This window comes from Pseudorca crassidens, chromosome 15 (assembly GCF_039906515.1).
Source record: "Pseudorca crassidens isolate mPseCra1 chromosome 15, mPseCra1.hap1, whole genome shotgun sequence".
NCBI classification, from domain to species: domain Eukaryota; kingdom Metazoa; phylum Chordata; class Mammalia; order Artiodactyla; family Delphinidae; genus Pseudorca; species Pseudorca crassidens.
This window is the reverse complement of record NC_090310.1, coordinates 21,619,265-21,643,479: the sequence shown is the minus strand read 5'-3', so window position 1 is coordinate 21,643,479 and position 24,215 is coordinate 21,619,265. Positions and strand designations below refer to the sequence as shown.

The following is a 24,215-nucleotide window of genomic DNA, read 5'->3' as shown; positions in this document are numbered from 1 at the left end:
CCAGCACAGTGCCTGGCGTGGAGGAACACCCAAATAATAAGCAAATAAAAGAGACATACCTCAAGCAAAGGCACTGAACCAGGAAAGTAGGAATAGTGCCAGGGAGGTGTACAATTTGGCAGTAGCATTTGACCCCTGTAAGCTAGTAATATGACCTAACACTGATACTTTCATATCTCCTCTTACCCTGACGACTCCCTTGTTACCTCGAGAGGGAACCTAGAAGTAAGCAAAATTCAGATTAGATGACTTAATCAAGGTCACATGGCAAATCAGTGGCAGAACTGTAATTAGATTCAGACTTCTGAATCTAAAATCCATATATGGTTTCCAGATGATACCAGGTCGATTAAAGTTAGAGAAGAGTTTAGGTGGACTCTGACATTTAGAAGCTGCTATCATAGAAACTCTTATTTTTCTCAGCACATTCGAGTGGCAGAATTTTAACAGTTGTTAGAGGTTAAATGAAATTATATTTTCAGTCCTCTTAATACTTGAATTTGATGACCAAAGTTGTGTAGTTTAGTTGCTTTCTAGGCTCTAAACGTCGTGTTGTCTTTATTTAAATCACACTTCTGTAACTGCTTCTTTACTTATTTTACAGACGTCATTGAAAATTTGCATGCTGCAGCTTACCGAAATGCCTTGGCTAATTCCTTATATTGTCCTGATTATAGGATTGGAAAAGTGACACCAGATGAGGTACTGATAAAACACATTACATTTTTTTTAATTTAATTTTATTTATTTTTTTATACAGCAGGTTCTTATTAGTCATCAGTTTTATACACATCAGTGTATACATGTCAATCACAATCGCCCAATTCAGCTCACCACCACCACCACCCCCACCGTGGCTTCCCCCCTTGGTGTCCATACGTTTGTTCTCTACATCTGTGTCTCAATTTCTGCCCTGCAAACCGGTTCATCTGTACCATTTTTCTAGGTTACACATATATGCATTAATATGTGATATTTGTTTTTCTCTTTCTGACTTACTGCACTCTGTATGACGGTCTCTAGATCCATCCGCATCTCAACAAATGACCCAATTTCGTTCCTTTTTATGGCTGAGTAATATTCCATTGTATATATGTACCACAACTTCTTTGTCCATTCTTCTGTCGATGGGCATTTAGGTTGCTTCCATGACCTGGCTATTGTAAATAGTGCTGCAGTGAACATTGGGGTGCATGTTTCTTTTAGAATTGTGGTCTTATCTGGGTATATGCCCAGTAGTGGGATTGCTGGATCATATGGTAATTCTGTTTTTAGTTTTTTAAGGAACCTTCATACTGTTCTCCATAGTGGCTGTATCAGTTTACATTCCCACCAACAGTGCAAGAGGGTTCCGTTTTCTCCACACCCTCTCCAGCATTTGTTGTTTGTAGATTTTCTGATGATGACCATTCTAACTGGTGTGAGGTGATAACCTCATTGTAGTTTTGATTTGCATTTCTCTAATAATTAGTGATGTTGAGCATCTTTTCATGTGCTTCTTGGCCATCTACATGTCTTTGGAGAAATGTCTATTTAGGTCTTCTGCCCATTTTTGGATTGGGTTGTTGTTTGTTTTTTTAATATTGAGCTGCATGAGCTGTTTGTATATTTTGGAGATTAATCCTTTGTCCGCTGATTCGTTTGCAAATATTTTCTCCCATTCTGACGGTTGTCTTTTCGTCTTGTTTATGGTTTCCTTTGCTGTGCAAGAGCTTTTAAGTTTCATTCGGTCCCATTTGTTTATTTTTGTTTTTATTTCCATTACTCTAGGAGGTGGATCAAAAAAAATCTTGCTGTAATTTATGTCAAAGAGTGTTCTGCGTATGTTTTCCCCTAAGAGTTTTTTAGTGTCCGGTCTTACATTAGGTCTCTAATATATTTTGAGTTTCTTTTTGTGTATGGTGTTAGGGAGTGTTCTAATTTCATTCTTTTACATGTAGCTGTCCAGTTTTCCCAGGACCACTTATTGAAGAGACTGTCTTTTCTCCATTATATATCCTTGCCTCCTTTGTCATAGATTAGTTGACCATAGGTGTGTGGGTTTATCTCTGGGCTTTCTATCCTGTTCCATTGATCTATATTTCTGTTTTTTGTCAGGACCATATTGTCTTGATTGCTGTAGCTTTGTAGTATAGTCTGAAGTCAGGGAGTCTGATTCCTCCAGCTCCGTTTTTTTCCCTCAAGATTGCCTTTGCTATTCAGGGTCTTTTGTGTCTCCATTCAAATTTAAGATTTTTTGTTCTAGTGCTGTAAAAAATGCCATTGGTGGGCTTCCCTGGTGGTGCAGTGGTTGAGAGTCCGCCTGCCGATGCAGGGGAAACGGGTTCGTGCCCTGGTTCAGGAAGATCCCACATGCCGCCGAGCGGCTGGGCCCGTGAGCCATGGCCACTGAGCCTGTGTGTCCGGAGCCTGTGCTCTGCAACAGGAGAGGCCACAGCAGTGAGAGACCCGCGTACCGCAAAAAAAAAAAAAAAAAAAAATGCCATTGGTAATTTGATAGGGATTGCATTGAATCTGTAGATTGCTTTGGGTAGTATTGTCATTTTCACAGTGTTGATTCTTCCAATCCGAAAACATAGTATATCTCTCCATCTGTTTGTGTTATCTTTGATTTCTTTCATCAGTGTTTTATAGTTTTCTGAGTATAGGTCTTTCACCTCCTTAGGTAGGTTTATTCCTAGGTATTTTATTCTTTTTGTTGCAATGGTGAATGGGAGTGTTTCCTTAATTTCTCTTTCAGATTTTTCATCATCAGTGTATAGGACTGCAAGAGATTTCTGTGCATTAATTTTGTATCCTGCGACTTTACTAAATTCATTCATTAGCTCTTGCAGTTTTTTGGTGACATCTTCAGGATTCTCTATGTATAGTATCATATCATCTACAAAAAGTGACAGTTGTACTTCTTCTTTACCAATTTGTATTCCTTTTATTTCTTTTTCTTCTCTGATTGCCATGGCTAGGACTTCCAAAACTGTTGAATAATAGTGGCGAGAGTGGACATCCTTGTCTTGTTCCCGATCTTAGAGGAAATGCTTTCAGTTTTTCACCATTGAGAATGATGTTTGCTGTGGGTTTGTTGTATATGGCCTTTATTATGTTGAGTTAGGTTCCCTCTATGCCCACTTTCTGGAGAGTTTTTATCATAACTGGGTGTTGAATTTAGTCAAAAGCTTTTACTGCATCTATTGAGATGATACGTGGTTTTTATTATTCAGTTTGTTAACATGGTGTATCACATTGATTGATTTGCGTATATTGAAGAATCCTTGCATCCCTGGGACAAATCCCACTTGATCATGATGTATGATCCTTTTAATGTGTTGTTGGATTCTGTTTGCTAGTATTTTGTTGAGGATTTTTGCATCTATATTCATCAGTGATATTGGTCTGTAATTTTCTTTTTTTGTAGTGTCTTTGCCTGGTTTTGGTATCAGGGTGATGGTGGCCTCATAGAATGAGTTTGGGAGTGTTCCTTCCTCTGCAATTTTTTGGAAGAGTTTGAGAAGGATGGGTGTTAGCTCTTCTCTAAATGTTTGATAGAATTCACCTGTGAAGCCATCTGGTCTTGGACTTCTGTTTGTTGGAAGATTTTTAATCACAGTTTCAATTTCATTACTTGTGATTGGTTTGTTCATATTTTCTGTTTCTTCCTAGTTCAGTGTTGGAAGGTTATACCTTTCTAAGAATTTGCCCATTTCTTCCAGGTTGTCCATTTTAATGGCATAGAGTTGGTTGTAGTAGTCTGTTAGGATGCTTTGTGTTTCTGTGGTGTCTGTTGTAACTTCTCCTTTTTCATTTCTAATTTTATTGATTTGAGTCCTCGCCCTCTTTTTCTCGATGAGTCTGGCTAATGGTTTATCAATTTTGTTTATCTTCTCAAAGAACCAGCTTTTAATCTTATTGATCTTTGCTATTGTTTTCTTTGTTTCTATTTCATTTATTTCTGCTCTGGTCTTTATGATTTCTTTCCTTCTGCTAACTTTGGATTTTGTTTGTTCTTCTTTCTCTAGTTCTTTTAGGTGTAAGGTTAGATTGTTTATTTGAGATTTTTCTTGTTTCTTGAGATAGGCTTGTATAGGTATAAACTTCCCTCTTAGAACTGCTTTTGCTGCATCCCATAGGTTTTGGATTGTCATGTTTTCATTGTCATTTGTCTCTAGGTATTTTTTGATTTCCTCTTTGATTTCTTCATTGATCTCTTGGTTATTTAGTAACGTAGTGTTTAACCTCCATGTGTTTCTGTTTTTTACATTTTTTTCCCCTGTAATTCATTTCTAAACTCATAGCATTGTGGTCAGAAAAGATGCTTGATATGATTTCAATTTTCTTAAATTTACTGAAGCTTGATTTGTGACCCAAGATGTGATCTATCCTGGAGAGTGTTCCGTGTGCACTTGAGAAGAAAGTGTAATCTGCTGTTTTTTGTTGGAATGTTCTATAAATATCAATTAAATCTATCTGGTCTACTGTGTCATTTAAAGCTTCTGTTTCCTTATTTATTTTCATTTTGGATGATCTGTCCATTGGTTTAAGTGAGTTGTTAAAGTCCTACACTATTATTGTGTCACTGTCGATTTCCTTTTACAGCTGTTAGCAGTTGCCTTATGTATTGAGGTGCTCCTATGTTGGGTGCATATATATTTATAATTGTTTTATCTTCTTCTTGGATTGATCCCTTTATCATTATGTAGTGTCCTTCCTTGTGTCTTGTAACATTCTTTATTTTAAAGTCTATTTTATCTGATACGAGTATTGCTACTCCAGCTTTCTTTTGATTTCCATTTGCATGAAATATCTTTTTCTATCCCCACACTTTCAGTCTGTATGTGTCCCTAGGTCTGAAGTGGGTCTCTTGTAGACAGCATATATATGGGTCTTGTTTTTGTATCCATTCTGCAAGCCTGTGTCTTTTGCTTGGAGCATTTAATCCATTCACATTTAAAGTAATTATCAATATGTATGTTCCTATGACCATTTTCTTAAATGTTTTGGGTTTGTTTTTGTAGGTCCTTTTCTTCTCTTGTGTTTCCCACTTAGAGAAGTTCCTTTAGCATTTGTTGTAGAGCTGGTTTGGTGGTGCTGAATTCTCTTAGCTTTTGCTTGTCTGTAAAGCTTTTGATTCCTTCATCAAATCTGAATGAGATCCTTGCCGGGTATAGTCATCTTGGTTGTAGGTTCTTCCCTTTCATCACTTTAAGTATATCATGGCACTCCCTTCTGGCTTGTAGAGTTTCTGCTGAGAAATCAGCTGTTAACCTTATGGGAGTTCCCTTGTATGTTATTTGTCATTTTTCCCTTGCTGCTTTCAATAATTTGTCTTTAATTTTTGCCAACTTGATTACTATGTGTCTCAGTGTGTTTCTCCAGGGTTTATCCTGTATGGTACTCTCTGCACTTCCTGGACTTGGGTGGCTATTTCCTATCCCATGTTAGGGAAGTTTTTGACTATAATCTCTGCAAATATTTTCTCTGGTCCTTTCTCTCTCTCTTCTCCTTCTGGGACCCCTATAATGCGAATGTTGTTGCGTTTAATGTTGTCCCAGAGGTCTCTTAGGCTGTCTTCATTTCTTTTCATTCTTTTTTCTTTATTCTGTTCCGCAGCAGTGAATTCCACCATTCTGTCTTCCAGGCCACTTATCCGTTCTTCTGCCTCAGTTATTCTGCTATTGTTTCCTTCTAGTGTATTTTTCTTTTCAGTTATTGTATTGTTCATCTCTGTTTGTTCTTTAAGTCTTCTAGGTCTTTGTTAAACATTTCTCATATCTTCTCGATCTTTGCCTCCATTCTTTTTCCGAGGTCCTGGATCATCTTCACTATCATATTCTGAATTCTTTTTCTGGAAGATTGCCTATCTGCACTTCATTTAGTTGTTTTTCTTGGGTTTTATCTTGTTCCTTCATCTGGTACATAGCCCTCTGCCTTTTCATTTTGTCTTTCTGTGAATGTGGTTTTTGTTCCACAGGTTGCAGGATTGTAGTTCTTCTTGCTTCTGCTGTCTGCCCTCTGGTGGATGAGGCTATCTAAGAGGCTTGTGCAGGTTTCCTGATGGGAGGAACTGGTGGTGGGTAGAGCTGACTGTTGCTCTGGTGGGCAGAGCTCAGTAAAACTTTAATCCACTTGACTGCTGATGCGTGGGGCTGGGTTCCCTCCCTGTTGGTTGCTTGGCCTGAGGGAACCCAACACTGGAGCCTACCTGGGCTCTTTGGTGGGGCTAGTGGCAGACTCTGAGAGGGCTCACGCCAAGGTGTACTTCCCAGAACTTCTGCTGCCAGTGTCCTTGTCCTCACTGTGAGCCACAGCTACACCCCACCTCTGCAGGAGACCCTCCAACACTAGCATGCAGGTCTGGTTCAGTCTCCCCTGGTGTCACTGCTCCTTCCCCTGGGTCCCAATGCACACACTACTTTGTGTATGCCCTCCAATAGTGGAGTCTCTGTTTCCCCCAGTCTTGTTGAAGTCCTGCAATCAAATCCCACTAGGTTTCAAAGTCTGATTCTCTAGGAATTCCTCCTCCCGTTGCCGGACCTCTAGTTTGGGAAGCCTGACGTGGGGCTCAGAACCTTTACTCCAGTGGGTGGACTTCTGTGATATAAGTGTTCTCCAGTCTGTGAGTAACCCACCCAGCAGTTGTGGGATTAGATTTTGCTGTGATTGCACCCCTCCTACCATCTCATTGTGGCTTCTCCTTTGTCTTTGGATGTGGGGTATATTTTTTGGTGAGTTCCAGTGTCTTCCTGTCGATGCTTGTCCAGCAGCTAGTTGTGATTCTGGTGTTCTCACAAGAGGGAGTGAGAGCACGTCCTTCTACTCTGCCATCTTGGTTCAGGCTCCAACACATTACATTTTAAAATGTGCTTATTTTCACATTAAATTGAATGTTCATCTACCACTTCAGTTTCGTTTGCTAGTTTTTTGTATCATCATTTTTTCCTGGTACGCGGGCCTCTCACTGCTGTGGCCCCTCCCGTTGCGGAGCGCAGGCCCAGCAGCCATGGCTCACGGGCCCAGCTGCTCCGCAGCATGTGGGACCGGGGCATGAACCCATGTCCCCTGCATTGGCAGGCGGACTCTCAACCACTGCACCACCAGGGAAGCCCGTATCTTCTAATTTAAGAAATTTTCTAGCTTGCTTTTTTTCCATCAGCTTGCTTTTTTTTTTTTTTTTTTTTTGTCCACGCCATGCAGCTTGTGGGGTCCTAGTTCCCCTACCAGTGACTGAACTGGTGCCCCCTGCAGTGGAAGAGCAGAGTTCTAACCATTGGACAGCCAGGGAATTTCCTATACAGCAGCTTGCTTTTTAACTAAAATTCCATCTGAACAATTTTTGTGTATCTTTCAACTAAAGAAGTTTTTATTACAAAATGGACATGTTCCTTACAGAAATTTCAGAAAATAAAGGGGGACAAAAGATATCTCACACACCTAAAGTCACTCATTGTTAGCACCTAGGTGTATTTTTCTTCTAGACCCTTGTCTATGTATATCTATCTTTTAAACAGTATGTAGGTGTTTAAATACCATAATCTTGTGACTAAAAGTCTTCCTTTAACCACTCTGAATACATAGGTAGAAATGAACCCCACTTTCTTGCCTCCCATTCTGTCATCAGCCTGCTCACCAGCTCATTTACCTTCTCCAGCACACCTGCCCCACTTTGCTGGCAGTGCACATTTGTCGTATGTCACAGCCATGTATATATCATAGAACTTTGTTTCCAAAGTGTGAAACATTGAGCATTAAATTTGCAAGTGTAGGTATGTGTATACAATCTTAATTTCCACTCCTACCCCTCACCCACCCCCAAAAAAACTTTTTACCAAGAGACATTAAGAGAAAAACTGGGAATTATCAACACTTTCAAAGTATATATGACTCAGAAATTAGGCTTTTATTCTCATTTCTGGTTATCCACTACAGAAAACTGAATTTTGTATCCCTTTCCTCTTTTGACTTATCTCCTGGTTAAGAAAACTATCCAGTTATCAATTTAATGCCTACCATTCATATGGTACTGTTAAACAAAATTATAACTGATATCATCCAACTTGGAACAGCCAACATTTTTCATAAGACTGGCCTCTAGTAAGTTTTTGAAGTTTTTCAGAAATCAAATTCACTCTTGTGAAGATATATTATTGAAGATATATTATTGAGGTAGCTAAAAGGATGCACATAACAAAACATTTACCTACAAGGATGTCTATTGTGGCATTGTTTGTAATTGTGAAAAATTAGAAGAAACAAATCAAATATCCAACATTAGAGAACTAGTTAAATAATATATTAAATATCTGTAGAATGGAATACTATTCAACCATTCAAAAATATTAATTGATAATGAAGTTTTCATAGCTTATTTTCAAGTAAAGGAAAGGTAATTTATGAATAGGATGTACCAAGGGGTCCCATTTTTAAAAAAATAAGGTGTTTGCATCATAGACAAATACCAAGATGTTAACCATGGTTATCTCAAAGTTATTAGCATTTTTTAAATGTATCCCTAGGCTAAAGAAAATTCTAAAGAAATGGTTGCTAGAATAATTTGAGCAAAGGCAGCATTCAATAGAAAAACATCAACATTAAAAAAAAAGAATATGACTTTCCAAGGTGGCTCCATAGATGGAGACACCATTCATTTTAGGGCACAAATTCTGATAAATTGAATAAAAGTTTAGTTTTATTACCTTAGCTTCACAGTTCTCAACATTAGCCAAGGAGCCTTTTCAACCAATACCCACCCCTCATGAATTTTTTTTTTAACATCTTTATTGGAGTATAATTGCTTTACAATTGTGTGTTAGTTTCTGCTTCATAACAAAGTGAACCAGTTATACATATACATATGTTTCCATATCTCTCCCCTCTTTCGTCTCCCTCCCTCCCACCCTCCCTATCCCACCCCTCTAGGTGGTCACAAAGCACCGAGCTGATCTCCCTGTGCTATACGGCTGCTTCCCACTAGCTATCTATTTTACGTTTGGTAGTGTATATATGTCCATGCCACTCTCTCAATTTGTCCCAGCTTACCCTTCCCCCTCCCCATATCTTCAAGTCCATTCTCTAGTAGGTCTGTGTCTTTATTCCCGTCTTATCCCTAGGTTCTTCATGACCTTTTTTTTTTTTTCTTAGATTCCGTATATATGTGTTAGCATACGGTATTTGTTTTTCTTTTTCTGACTTACTTCTTACTTAATGCCATGGATATACTGTATATCTGTTTATGTACTGTATGTATATTTGTAGTTTATATATAAAGGAATAAGGTTTTTTTCTTACCCCAAAGACCTAAATTTCACTCCCGTGGGAGCAATAGTGTGCCTGTTTAGAATGCATGTTTTAACCCTACTTTTGAATATTAGGTCTAAAGTGATAGTATAAACCAGTGATTGTCAAATCTCGCTGATCCTCAGATCACCTGGTGGTTGATTAGATGGGTGGGTGGTTTGTTTTAAATAAAGATTCCAAGATCTCACATTGAATCTACTATATCAGTCTATACAGTGGGCACAGGAATAGGATGGGGTGGGGAGACATTGTTTTTGTTTGTTAAGCTCCCCATATAATTCTGTAATCATCCAGGTTGGAAACCCTGGTATAGACAGTAACCTCAGAGCAAAAAAACCTTCAAAGATGCACAATAGGGGTATAGTGATATAACTCTATTAGCCCTACTATAGAATGTTAATAACAGTGCTTTATTACTACCTGTATAAAGACAAAAGAAACCTGATGTACTACTTAAATCACATTATAATAAAAATCATACTTAGTCCCATATCTTCAAGTTCAAGCCAATGTGTGCTCTAATTTTTAATTCTGATTTTTTCCATTAACAGCTTCATTGAGATGTAATTCACATACCATACAGTTCACGCATTTAAAATGCACAATTCAGTGGTTTTTATTATATTCACTGAGTTACATAACCATCACCACATTAAGTTCTAGTTCTTTTTAAGCAATGGTTTTTGAAAGCTCAGTTTCATTCAGTACTAAGTAGTCCTTTATAGTTCATTATAGCAGCTTTTAAGCCTGAGTATTTATCTTCTGCTGAACTGCGGTTTCACGTTTTTATAGCTTTTTATATTTATACCAATATAACCTAATAAATGTTTTTACTTCCTCAGTTACATGACTATGTACAGAATCATTTTACAAGTGCAAGAATGGCTTTGATTGGACTTGGTAAGTTGGGAATTGCCTGCATGTCAGTTTGCTTCTTTTAAGAGTAGTTTTTTAAGTCACAGACATAGAAAACAGACTTTTGGTTGCCAACGGGGAGGGCGACAGGGGAGGGTTGGATTGGAAGTTTGGGAATAGCAGATATAAACTGTTATATATAGAATGGATAAACAACAAGATCCTATTGTACAGGAAACTATATTCAATATCCTGTAATAAACCATAATGGAAAAGAATATTTATAACTGAATCACTTTGCTGTATACCAGAAACTAACACAACATTGTAAATCTTCAGTTAAAAAAAAGAAGTATGACTTGGCAGATAGTGAAACATGTGACTGACTTATTCAATGAGGAGGTAGAATTATCCTTGAAACTCTGAAAAATCAGGTACTATCATACGTAACTATGTATATATACATCTTTTATAGTTATATATAGAGCGATATTTAGATAATTTACAGTTCCATGGTTCTTGGCTCCCAGAGAAAGTGGTAGATAGTCAGAAAATTCACTGAGGCTGCTGACTTTTCCTTTATAATTTGGTGTGGCAGGGGATGGGACACCTTTCCAGTACATTGTAATTCTGTCACTATATAGGTAACCAGCCTCAATTTATAATATACTCACTTGGGTATTTTCTTAAATTCTGATTATACAATTCTCCATTATGTTGTTCTGTCGCATTCTAGAAAGTGGTTAATTGAAAAAAGAGAAACTCTAAGGTGTGCTACTGTTAAATGTTGCACTTATAGTTATGAATAAAAGTATTTTTTCACTGTCTCAATGTGAGTCATTAAAAAAAAGAGTAGTTCTTTAAGCTATAATTATGTGAACACAAAATTTCAGAACTTATCCTCTGTTTATGTCAGAAAGTCAGTATGTGGGGCTTCCCTGGTGGCGCAGTGGTTGAGAGTCCGCCTGCCGATACAAGGGATGCAGGTTCGTGCCCCGGTCCGGGAAGATCCCACATGCCGCGGAGCAGCTGGGCCCGTGAGCCATGGCCGCTGAACCTGCGCGTCCAGAGCCTGTGCTCCGCAATGGGAGAGGCCACAACAGTGAGAGGCCTGCGTACCGCAAAAGAAAAAGAAAAAAAAAAAAAGAAAGTCAGTATGTGATAGGATTTTAATAGCTAGTCTTTCATGGAAACAACCTAAATGTCCATTGACAGATGAATGGATAAAGAAGGTGTGGTACATATATACAATAGAATATTACTCAGCCATTAAAAAGAATGCAATAATGCCATTTGCAGCAACATGGATGGACATAGAGATTATCATACTAAGCGAAGTAAGTCAGAAAGAGAAAGACAAATACCATATATCACTTATACATAGAATCTAAAATATGACACAAATGAACTTATCTATGAAATAGAAACAGACTCACGCAGAGAACAGACTTGTGGTTGCCAAGGGGGAGGGGGCTGGGGGAGGGAAGGATTGGGAGTTTGGGATTAGTGGGTGCAAACTATTATATGTAGAATGATAAACAACAAGGTCCCACTGTATAGCACAGAGAACTATATTCAATATCCTGTGATAAACCATAATGAAAAAGAATATATATATGTATAACTGAGTCACTTTACAGCGGAAATTAACACAACATTGTAAATAAATTATATGTCAATAAAAATTTAAAAAGATACAACTTCCCCAACACAGTTTTATAGCATATAAATAAATCCTCCACAACTCTAAAAAAACAAAAATAGTCTTTTTTATTTTTAAGCAGAATCCAGCATTTAACTTTTTAAAGCACTGGCTTTCAAATTCATTACAGTATTTGCAAAACCTATGACAAAGGGCAGATTTCTCTAAGCAAAGAGCTTTTACAAAGAGCTTTTGTTTTTGTTTTGCTTTGTTTTAAGTACAATTTAGTAGAAAAATAGACAAAGGGCATGAACCAATTCGTGGGGAAAGTGTGTGTGTGTGTGTGTGTGTGTGTGGCCAATTATTGTAAAAGATAACTAAAAGTTTTTTTATCTGTGAAATTGACAAAAATTAAAAGATTGACACTGCCCAGTATTAACCATGGTATGGAGAAATAGGCACTCTCAAAAATTATTGGTGGGAGTGTAAAATGGTACTTTTTTTTTTTGCGGTATGCGGGCCTCTCACTGTTGTGGCCTCTCCCGTTGCGGAGCACAGGCTCCGGACGCGCAGGCTCAGTGGCCATGTCTCACGGGCCCAGCTGCTCCGCGGCATGTGGGATCCTCCCAGACCGGGGCATGAACCCGTGTCCCCTGCATCGGCAGGCGGACTCGCAACCACTGCGCCACCAGGGAAGCCCCAAAATGGTACATTTTTGGAGGACTTTTTTTTTTTTTTTTTTTTTTTTTTTTGGCTGCATTGGGTCTTTGTTGCTGCACACGGGCTTTCTCTAGTTGTGGCGAGTGGGAGCTACTCTTCATTGTGGTGCGCGGGCTTCTCATTGCGGTGGCTTCTCTCATTGCGTAGCACAGGCTCTAGGCGTGCGGGCTTCAGTAGTTGAAGCACGTGGCCTCAGTAGTTGTGGCTCACGGCCTCTACAGCACAGGCTCTTTTGTGGCGCACGGGCTTAGTAGTTGTTGCCCTGCGTCATGTGGGATCTTCCCGGACCAGGGATTGAACCCGTGTCTCCTGCATCAGCAGGTGGATTCTTTTTGTTTGTTTGTTTTTGCGGTACTCGGGCCTCTCACTGTTGTGGCCTCTCCCGTTGCCGAGCACAGGCTCCGGACACGCAGGCTCAATGGCCATGGCTCATGGTCCCAGCCACTCCGCGGCATGTGGGATCTTCCCGGACCGGGACACGAACCCACATCCGCTGCATCGGCAGGCGGACTCTCAACTGCTGCGCCACCAGGGAAGCCCAGCAGGTGGATTCTTAACCACTGTGCTACCAGGGAAGTCCCTGGAGGTCTATTTTAATATATTAAAATTGTAATTGTTTATACTCTTAGGCCCAGCATTTACTTTTAAGAATTTACCCTGCCAAAACATTTGGTCAAGTTTACAAAATAGTCGCGTGAGAATATTATTTGCAATTTGGGTTTTTATTCATTTGTTTTATAAATAACAGCTTAATTGAGGTATAATTCACATGCCATAAAATTTACCCTTTTAAAGTGTACAGTTTGTGGTTTTTAGTATACTCACAGAGTTGTGCAACTATTGCCACTATCTAATTCCAGAACATTTTCACCATCCCCAAAAGAAACCCCATACTCATTAGCAGTCACTCCTCGTTCCACCTCCTCCTTGCCTCTGGCAACCATTAATCTCCTTTCTGTCTGTATAGAGCTGACTATTCTGGACATTTCATATAAAGGGAATTATACAATAATAGTCTTTGTAACTGGCTTCTTTCACTTAGTCACTTAGCATAATGTTTTCAAAGTCCATCCATATTGTAACATGTACCAATGTTCCATTCCCTTTTCTGGCTGAAAAATATATTTCATTACCACATTTTGTTATTCATTCATTAGCTGGACATTTGGGTTGTTCCTGAATGTTTTGGCTTTTATGAATATAAACATTCATATATAAGTTTTTTAACAAAACATCTTTTTCATTGTTTTGGGTGTATACCTAGGAGTAGAATTGCCAGGATAGGGTATCTCTCCGTTTATCCATTTGAAGAACTGCCAGACTGTTTTCCAAAGCAGTTGAACCATTTTACATTCCATCAGCAGTGCACAAGGGTTCCAATTTCTCCACATCCTTATCAACACTTATTATCTGTCTTTGATTATGGCCATCCTAATGGATGTGAAGTAGTGTCTCATTGTGGTTTTGGTATGCATTTCCGTAGTGATTGATAACATTGAACATATTTTTTTGTGCTTTTTGGCCATCTATATATCTTATTTGGAGAAATGCTTATTCAAGTCCCTTGCCCATTTTTTAATTGGGTTGTTTGTTTTTTTTAATTGTTGAGTTATAAGAGTTCATTATATATTCTGGATACTAATCCTTACCAGATTTTTTCCCATTTTGTGGATTATCTTTTCACTCTTTTGAAAATGTCTTTTGATGCACATTGCCATATTGTTTTAATAGCCAACTATTAGAAGCATACTAATGTCCCTCAAGAAGAGATTGATTAAATAAATGATGGTATATCCGTATAATAAAATTCTTTATAACCATTAAATGTTTGGTGTAGTCCATTCACTTAGATGTAAATTACAAAAGACAAGTTAGAAACAATATCAATAGAATGACACCATTTTAAAAATAAAAAGGATAATATTTGCATAGAAAAAGTTCTAGATGAATATATAGTAAAGCTGTAAATGCATATGTCTGGAAGAGTGGCATTATGGGAGGCTGTTATTTTCTTTACTGTTTATTTCTGTAATATTTGAATTGTATAATGATGTATTTTTAAAATAGTGTTTTACAATTGTGTTCTAGAAATTCTGGTTCTAGTTTGTTTTTATTTCTTTTGAAATAGGTGTGAGTCATCCTGTTCTAAAGCAAGTTGCTGAACAGTTTCTCAACATGAGGGGTGGGCTTGGTTTATCTGGTGCAAAGACCAAGTACCGTGGAGGTAAGCGTTTTGTTCCATTAAGGTTAATTTACCAGGGTGCCGCCTCTCCCCCCAGTAGCATATTGGAGTATAATAGGCCTGATTATTTACTACCAAATAGTATCAATGTGGAAAGAAAGAATTAGATTGCTTGAATGTTATGTATTAAACATGTTTGTGTATGTGTTGGGGGGAGGGCAGGATAGCAAGGAGAGCACCAGGCTAGGGAAAAGCTTAATCTTAATGGGTTAATACTGTGTTGTAAAGAATACTGAAGAATAAAACCAAAAGCCACTTTCTTCACTCTTGCCTTACCTGGCCCCAGGTGAAATTCGAGAACAGAATGGAGACAGTCTCGTCCATGCTGCTCTTGTAGCAGAAAGTGCTGCTGCAGGAAGTGCAGAAGCAAATGCGTTTAGTGTTCTCCAGCATGTCCTCGGTGCTGGACCACATGTTAAGAGGGGCAGCAATGCCACCAGCTCTCTATACCAAGCTGTTGCCAAGGGAATTCACCAGCCATTTGATGTGAGTCTGAACAGTCGATATCTTTCCTTTTGTTTTCACAGGATCAGTGTTTACGATGTAGTCCTGATAACTTGCTCTTAATGTTAATCTGCTTTTAAAATTTAAGATGAGGGACTTCTCTGGTGGTCCAGTGGTTAAGACTCAGCGCGCTTCCACTGCAGGTGGCACGGGTTCTATCCCTGGCCAGGGAACTAAGATCCCACATGCCACGTGGTGTGGCCAAAAAAAAAACAAAATTAAGATGAACACAAAGAAAATCTTTGTAAAATTGAAGAGACAGCCAGGCTTAATTTTAGTACCTTAGTGGGTCTATCAAAAACTTGCTGTTATTCTAATATAAAAGGAAGAATTGAATGCTTAAAAAGTCAGAAATTCACACTTCAGTTCCCTTTAGAATAAAGTTTTAGATATTAAACATTCCCCTAGATTCTAATTAGTCATTTTTTCTGATTTCTTCTGTCCCCTTCTATTCTTGTGGCTACTTCCTGAATTTCACTGCCCTTCATGTTTTCCAACCAAGTGTACAAGATAAACAGCAAGAAATTACTTACAGACCTGCTCCTCCAGCTTGTGATTAAGTTAAAAGAAAAAAATGACATTTAACCATAACCAAAAGTTATGTTGCCTTAGAAGACACCTTTTTATGACAGTGAGGAAAGTGCTAAAGCTTTCAAAATAATGATACTCAAATCGAGAATGTAAAATGTCAACCGGCAAAATATTTGATGAGTGACGGTAGTTTGCCCAATGTAATGCCCCATGTGACCTTCAATTATATCTTTAAAAAGTAACAAATGTACTAAATTGTAGGATTAAGTATCGTTCATAATTTCAGCAATAGTACATGGCACAGGTAGGTTTATGCCTCTGAGTCTTTGGCCATTTGACACTTAATGGTGAAAATTAAAATCAGTCATCTTCTCTTTTTATTCCTCTGTTTAATACTTTAGTGGTAGTGTCAGACTTTTTTTTTTTTTAGCAGAGGAGCCTTTTTCATCAGTGCCATTCCCCAATTGCAATGCCCAACACAAAAGTTCTTGCTTTTAAAGAAGTTTAGAAGGCTTACTTGACAGTGAAACCCTTGGAATCTTCTGTACAGAACCTTAGAGTTCCCTGGAGCACAGTTTGAAAACCATTATCTTATTTTTTTTTTTAAGTTTATTTATTTTGGCTGCACTGGGTCTTAGTTGTGGCACGTGGGATCTTCATTGCGGCATGTTTAGTTGCAGCGTGTGGGCTTCTTAGTTGCAGCGTGTGGGCTTCTTAGTTGCGGCATGCACATGGGATCTAGTTTCCCGACCAGGGATCGAACCCAGGCTCCCTGCAGCTCAGAGTCTTACCCACTGGACCACCAGGGAATTCCCAAAAACCATTATCTTAAATTAGTCCTAGTCCTTAATTAGATATCCTCCAGATTTTCTTTCTCCTGGTTCATGGTCTACTCTGTTTTCTTTTCTTCATGCTTTACTCTTCACCATTGAATGTTAATGATGCTTTGGGTAGTTGGAGTTTAATCTAATCCAGTGACATAATATAATAGAAATTCCTGGGAATTCCCTGGTGGCGCAGTGGTTAACAATCCGCCTGCCAATGCAGGGGACATGGGTTCAAGCCCTGGTCCGGGAAAATCCCACATGCTGCGGAGCAACTAGGCCCATGCACCACAACTACTGAGCCTGCACACCACAACTACTGAAGCCCGTGCACCTAGAGCCCATGCTCCACGACAAGAGAAGCCACCGCAATTAGAAGCCCAGGCACCGCAACGAAGAGCAGCCCCCGCTCTCCGCAACTAGAGGAAACCCGCGTGCAGCAATGAAGACCCATTGCAGCCATAAATAAATAAATAAATAAATTTAAAAGATAAATCCACCAAAAAAAAAATTAATATAAATTCCTACTTCAGAATTTGGCCAGAAATTTGGAGGATGACTAGTTAGTCTCAGAATTGTAATTAAACTGCAGGTGATTGAAGTGCATATCTTTGTATGCTTCGTATGGGCCAAACCAATGGTTTTCAAACTTCATCTGGAACACTAGTTTAAAATTCGGAATCCCAGACTGCATCTTTAGTGATCTGAGTGAGTAGATCTGTTGTAGGAACCTGAAAGTCTACATTTTTAATAACAACTCAAGTGATCCTTACGTAAACGGTCCACATAAACACTGAAAAGCACTTTACTAGGGTGTCATGTCCACCTTAAGGAACTTAACACTCTACTCAGACTACAGACAGAAATACCCGTCTTCCAGAGGCTAAACTTCTTGCTCCCTTGGACATCTGAATAATAGATACTAAGCAGAAATTTTTTTCCTAACCCTTTAATTTTAGTCTATAGGAGAAAAAATTCGCTTTCTCTATAGGAGAAAGCGAATTGGTGAAAAGGAAGTCACCACCAACAGCAGAGGGAAGAAAGCAGGTTTATCTAATGCCAAAGCCCATGATTTATACCACTCAGCTGTACTGAATCTACAGTAGTAATGTTCACAAGTTAATGTTTGCCTTAACTTTTAATCATCAAAAGGTTAGAAAATATCAAGGAAAGTGAGCCGTCATTTTAGAAAGAGTTAAATGAGAAAAGCTAAAACATTACAGTTGTGAAAGAGATAACCTGTATATAGAACACTTCAGTCCTTAATAGAACCATTTAAGTGAAATATTAATCCATGTCTTTGCTTATACTGTGAAGGTATACGTTTTTGTCTAGACAGCCTTAGGGAAATTGTGCCCTGTTTTACCTGGTAGAATGACATACAGTAAAGTTTCATTATATTTTCAGGTTTCCGCTTTTAATGCCAGTTACTCAGATTCTGGACTCTTTGGGATTTACACTATCTCACAGGCTGCAGCTGCTGGAGATGTAAGTTGCAAACTCATCAATTCTCACAAGATTTTTTCCCCCATTAACATATTTTTAGTAAGAACATGGAATGTTTGAATGCCATGATTTATCAGAGTTCTGTGTAGTGTATTATCATTAAAGTGTTATCTGCTGTGGAGGAAAGTTAGAAATGAAAAACGCATATACTGATGCTTCCAGAAAAGAGGGAGGAAATGTTTCCTTGGTATTTTCGTTCTGTGTGGGCATGTGGCATTGAGTTGTCTCTGGGATATCTAAATGAAGAACTCAGTTGAGGTCAAGGCCAAGATGTATACTGGGAGTCATCATTATAAAGAGTGTGTTGAAGTCAGGGTTACACGTGAAAGGTTGGAGGAGAAGAAAACTGAAGGTCGAGCTAAGGAAAATGGCCAAAAAGAAACAGAAAGAAAAAGAAGGGAAACTGGCACGTTTGGAGGCCAGGAAAGAGAGAATGGTTAACACTGTTTCGATATACTCTGGATTAACATCCGTTTAGTTACCACAGACAGGTCTGGTAGTTTTAGCAAACTAGGATAATATTGGTGATACTATCAGTTTTTATCAGAGTATTGGAAGTGAACTAAAATTTATAATATTAAGGAATGAATGGGAAGAAAGAAATACAAAGTTGGTGCAGGCAGGTGGAGCTTAGACTTGAGGTGGGTGGTAGTTTTAGGAGAGTTTCCACTGAGAGATTAAGTAGGAAGAGACATTCACACTGAAAGGAAAGAAAATTGGAGCGAATATAGGAGATAAATTATAGATGGATCAAGTCTGAAAAAGCAAGAGCAAGCAGGATCCAAAGTACAATCGGACATTTTAGCCTTGGACACAAAGGCTGATGGGAGAAGAGGATGTCGGGAAGATGAGGAAGTACATCCCTGATAAGGTAGGAGGCTAAGTCATGTTTTGAGAATAAGAGAGAGGAGGAGAGTTTAAAGAAACTAATGAGGTTTGGGACAGATGAGTGGCTAGATGCACACAGAATGAGCATAACAGCAGTACAGATGTCTCCATGAGATAAGTGACCACAAATGCATAGTACAGCCAGACGTCTAGCCTAATGCAGAAATGGAGGAGGCAGGCAGTAGGGTTGATCCCAGGCTGGAATCTTGCAAAGTAGGCAGGTCAGAAGTATGAAAAGATGGCAGGAAGTTGGAAGCACTGGCAAGAGTGATTGAAGAGATGATTCATGGATTTAGGCTAAAGAAGTGAAGCCAGGGGGACCTGATAGGTTTAAAGTGGGCAAATCAAGGACCTAGAGATGTTGATAAAATGGAAGATAAGGATAGTGTGATAAAAGACTTAGGCCAGAGGTCTTGGAATTGAGGATTTCAGAGGTAGGTCAGATCTAGGTTATGTGCATGTCTGGGGTATGGCTATGGAAATGGGTAGCTCACCTGGAGGGGAAATGAAGGTCCTAGAGTTTAGGTGATTAGAAAGAACAGTAAGTAGCAGACCCAGAATGGTGCCAGGGTTGGGAGGGAGAAAATCATGGGCCAGGTTTATTATTAATTTATTTATTCAACATATATTTACCAAGTACCCACCCACATCACTAGAAGTTGATTCCTTCATGACTCTAGCACTCCAGGTATGGACAGGCTTTTCAGATTGGCTATGTATGGATTACTACTTTTTTCTTAGTGAATAGTAAGAGATAGCAGATTAATTACATGATACTTTGAGAGTCTTGGGAAAATTTTGAGGTGCTTATTCTTTGTAGGCAATTATAAATCCCTGAGTTTTCTTTTCCTAAACCCTACTGCCGTCCTCTGCCCTCTGCCACTTAACGTTTGTTAAGAAACTTGGCCACTTGGATATTGTACAAACAGCTGCTTTATGGAACATTGGAAGAGTAAGCAGCACGTAGTGAATTAAGAATTCCAAATGGACACTATACTGTTTCTCTGGAACTAACCTTCCATCTTTTGTTTTTGCCTCAGTAGAGGAGCATTTGAATGCTGCAGCAGCAGACTTTGTTTTTTGTTTGTTTCTTTGTTTGTTTTGTTTTGTTTTTTTGCGGTACGCAGGCCTCTCACTGTTGTGGCCCCTCCCGCTGCGGAGCACAGGCTCTGGACACGCAGGCTCAGCGGCCACGGCTCACGGGCCCAGCCGCTCCGCGGCATGTGGGATCTTCCCGGACCGGGGCACGAACCCGTGTCCCCTGCATCGGCAGGTGGACTCTCAACCACTGTGCCACCAGAGAAGCCCCTGCAGCAGACTTTGGCACTGATCAAAGATGACCAGCTTTTACTTGTCTATCCTAGGTTATCAAGGCTGCCTATAACCAAGTAAAAACAGTTGCTCAAGGAAACCTTTCTAATACAGATGTCCAAGTTGCCAAGTAAGTTTCAATATTAATGTTTCATGTTTCAATTATTTGAAAGTTGTATTTTTTCTAGTTACAACACTATTGTAATAAATACACAAAAAGCATTGAAAGGCACAGAAAAGTATTTAAAAGGAAAGGGAAATATACTCCTACCCCCTAGAGATATAATTGTTAACATTTTGATTATTTTCTTGACCATTTTTAAACATAATTGTTAATATTGTATATATACTTGTTAATAAATAATACTTATTAGTGTTTATTGTAGAAATTGAAAATTACAAAGACAAAAATTATTTTTCATTCCCTACCAATGATTCTTCTCTTTTTTTAACATTATAATGCTGTTTGCATTTATTCCATTTATTTTTATTACTAAAAATTTGTCATAAACAGTTTTAATTGGTGTGTCAAAATATACTTATTGGACATTTTCAACAAGTTGGCAGTTTGAAATTATAAACTATAAAGGATATCTTTGGGTTTTAAAACATTTTTGTATTTCATATTACTTTCTTGGTATAGATTCGCAACTGGGCCAAGAGTTATAAACATTATAATGAAAGGCTGTGTATTAAAATATACGTTTGTGTTTATGTAATATTTTTATTTTTATATTTTGGAGTCACAATGTTGAAAGGTTTTACCAGTTGATAAGCACATTGTCAGTATATATGAGAGTGCCTGTTCTACCATAACCATTGGCAACTTTTTCCTCTTTACTGATTTGATAGACCAAAAAATGTATCTGATTAAAAGATTGCAATATCTGTCTCCTATTTGGTGATTTTTAAATTCCCACATTGAAAGTGCTAACAACTCCTCTTAACTCAGTAGCTCTGGGAGTTTCTCTAAAAGAGACAGACTTTGGACAGAGTTGGAAATCAGCTTGCATTTTCATACAGGAGTTTAAAACATTTAAATTTGACTCCATCCATTTAGGACAATTCAGAATGTGAATCCTAAAACTCCGGAGGCCTCTGTGATCATTTAGTATTGCCCACAAAGGAAATATGACAGGGTGAATTACAACCCAGGAGGGAACAGTCTTTTACCATTTCTGTTCTCATTAGTATTATTACTTTTGTTATACTGAACACACTAAGAAGTGCATCTCTCAAATAAGTACAACACAATTTATTAAATATTGTATACATGGAACCAAGGATCGATAGGATGCAGCTCTGCATGATTGCATCAGAAACAAACCTTATAATAAATTGAAACAATGGATAAGCTTAGGAGAAATCTGTTTCAAATCTAATTTATTTAAGAAAATGTATTTTCTTAATAAGTGTGGCACAGTTCTTATCAGGTACAGCAACATTTAGAAAATGGAATTTTGGTTGTTAATGTCAAGATATATTTATTTTCTGCCATTTTGATGGAGTTGATACTTTTTTTGTAAGGTTCTTACTCCTCCTATAGTGAAAAAGAGAAGGTGAGGTGTCATTGCTGAAGGGACAAACTAATAATCACTTGGTAAAGTTTATTGCAGGTAAAATCTTTTTTCAATTAAGTGGACAGTGTGGTAAAATTGCTACATTAAATTGTAATTATGTTTAAATGGAAGTCTTGCTACAGAGTGCCAAGGAGATTAGTTTGAGTTAAATAACTCAAGTGCCTTATTGAACATAATTTCTTCCTGGGATAAGTATGAATTGGATTTTGTTTTATTTCAAATTGATGTTTTTGTGCCCATATTTAAGCTACAGGGACTTATAAGACCTATACTGTCCTTCCCCACTTTCCCTACCCTCAGTGAGACAAATCCCAGCACACAAATGGACTAGGGGTGGGGTTAAGGGAAGTTATATTATCAGCACACAGCATTCTGCTAAAGGGACAGTGAGGAGAGCCCACATAGGGATGTTCTTTAATAGAGATACCTAAAACCATCACCAAAAATGTATCTAAAATAGTTGGTGAATTGAAGAAATAGAATGGAGACCTTTAGCACTGTAAGATTTCAAAGCTGTTAGTTAGTTTGTATATTTACCCAAACATGTTTAAGGTGTGAGAACATACTTTGCCTTGCTCTGTAAAACTGGCATCTGCCTTAGTTGCACACCTTTTATTGGACAGGAACAAGCTGAAAGCTGGGTACCTAATGTCAGTGGAGTCTTCTGAGGGTTTCCTGGATGAAGTTGGGTCCCAGGCTCTAGCTGCTGGTTCATATGTGCCGCCATCCACAGTCCTTCAGCAGATTGACTCGGTAGCTGACGCTGATGTCATAAATGTAAGCAAATGAAAATTTATTTAACATCAAATAACTTGTCCTTAATGATCCAGTTTCAGAAGGAATGCGTAACCTTCCTTGGGTTGTATATGCTGTTCTCGTGGTGTTTGGTGCTTATGTACCTGGTGTGGAGGCAGAAGGGCTCATCCCCATATCTGCAGATAGCTTCCTTGTCAACTCAGGGTGATGTATCTTCCTCATGCAACTAAATTACCATTAGGTTAAACCATTTTAAATTCTTAAAGGTCAAGAAGAGTCAAATATTGGCAGTTTCATACGATTCAACCTAATTGTCAAGTTTGGTATTTTCCTCCTCACTCCTAAGAAATAAACTCTATCCTGCCAATCTTTCGCAATCTACCATCTCAAGATTTTCTTTAGTCTTCTCAACGTAAGACCTTCTCCTGCCCCTGCTCTATTTTTTTTTTCCACATATATTGTTTCCTATAAAATTGAGTTGTTTTGAGGGCAAGGACTATGTCTTATACCTCTTTGTATTCCCTGCTATGTCTAACAAGTACATGAACTACAGAATGAACCCAAAATCAGTCCTTTCTGTATTAAAAATGCCAACTCCCCTTCCATGGTCGAGGTCTTAACCATCTTCTCACCAAGGGGTCTCCCCTTGGGGATAGAAAAAAGAAGCAGGCTATTTTAAGATAGCAGCCCTGACTTGATTTCACTTGAACCATAAGTTCATCATCACATACTCTTCCAAATGGCTGTGCTCATCTTATATACCATACTATCATGTGAGTCCAACCCAGCTGCCTGCAACACTGTCTATTAAAAAAGCTGGCCTGAGATAATGTGGGACTGCTCCTCGTGGTATTGCACTTAACCTAAACAACCAGCCTTTGGACTCAAAGTAGCGGCATAAGGAATACTAGGATATAAAGTGTAACTTTTAAGTTAACAGTCAGTTTATTTTTATTGACTCAGACTATTTGCCATTGCAATACCAAAGCAGGGAAGTACAGCTCTGCTCAAGGAGACTCTGCCCTGTTTTGCAACGTCAGAGGGTTTTCCTTTTCCCTCTTTAACAGCTACGCTCCTATTTAGAGCACCACACTTGCTCAGTCACACGTAGGATGAAATACTCAAAGGAACAAGTTTATCTACTTGCTTATTTCTATTAACTTTCTGTCTTATTTTGTTTGTTTACTTAAAGGCTGCAAAGAAGTTTGTTTCTGGCCAGAAGTCAATGGCAGCAAGTGGAAATTTGGGGCATACACCTTTCGTTGATGAGTTGTAGTACTGAAACACATATTGCAGGAAAGAGCTGAACATTTTCTCAACTAAGAGCAGCAAGTATGTGAAAGTGAAAAGTCTTTAATGTAACATTTATCTTTTTTTCCAGTGAGATGAAATATCAAAAAGCATAAATGCAGGTAATTGTTCCCAACTGACCTAAAAGTCAATAAAACTTCTGTTTAAATGTTTTTCTTGCGTTTTTCCTAATCAGTTAATCAACAAGTATTTGATACATGCTGAGTTTTTGTTTTAGATGCTTTAAAGGAGAACAGGAATATAATAAGTACAGAAGC

General features: G+C 38.4%; 1 protein-coding gene across 1 annotated transcript in view; it reads left to right on the top strand.

Annotated features, from left to right (window-relative positions):
• The window catches only part of UQCRC2 (ubiquinol-cytochrome c reductase core protein 2), a 31,501-nt gene extending 7,391 nt beyond the window's left edge, over window positions 1-24,110 (top strand). The window contains exons 7-14 of the mRNA XM_067706430.1: window positions 605-702; window positions 10,131-10,188; window positions 14,634-14,729; window positions 15,034-15,233; window positions 18,014-18,094; window positions 20,365-20,441; window positions 22,515-22,668; window positions 23,840-24,110. Of these exons, the coding sequence (XP_067562531.1) occupies window positions 605-702; window positions 10,131-10,188; window positions 14,634-14,729; window positions 15,034-15,233; window positions 18,014-18,094; window positions 20,365-20,441; window positions 22,515-22,668; window positions 23,840-23,923 (848 nt within the window). The 3' untranslated portion in view covers window positions 23,924-24,110. The remainder of the gene's footprint in view (window positions 1-604; window positions 703-10,130; window positions 10,189-14,633; window positions 14,730-15,033; window positions 15,234-18,013; window positions 18,095-20,364; window positions 20,442-22,514; window positions 22,669-23,839) is intronic.
• The last annotated feature ends 105 nt before the right edge of the window (window positions 24,111-24,215 follow it).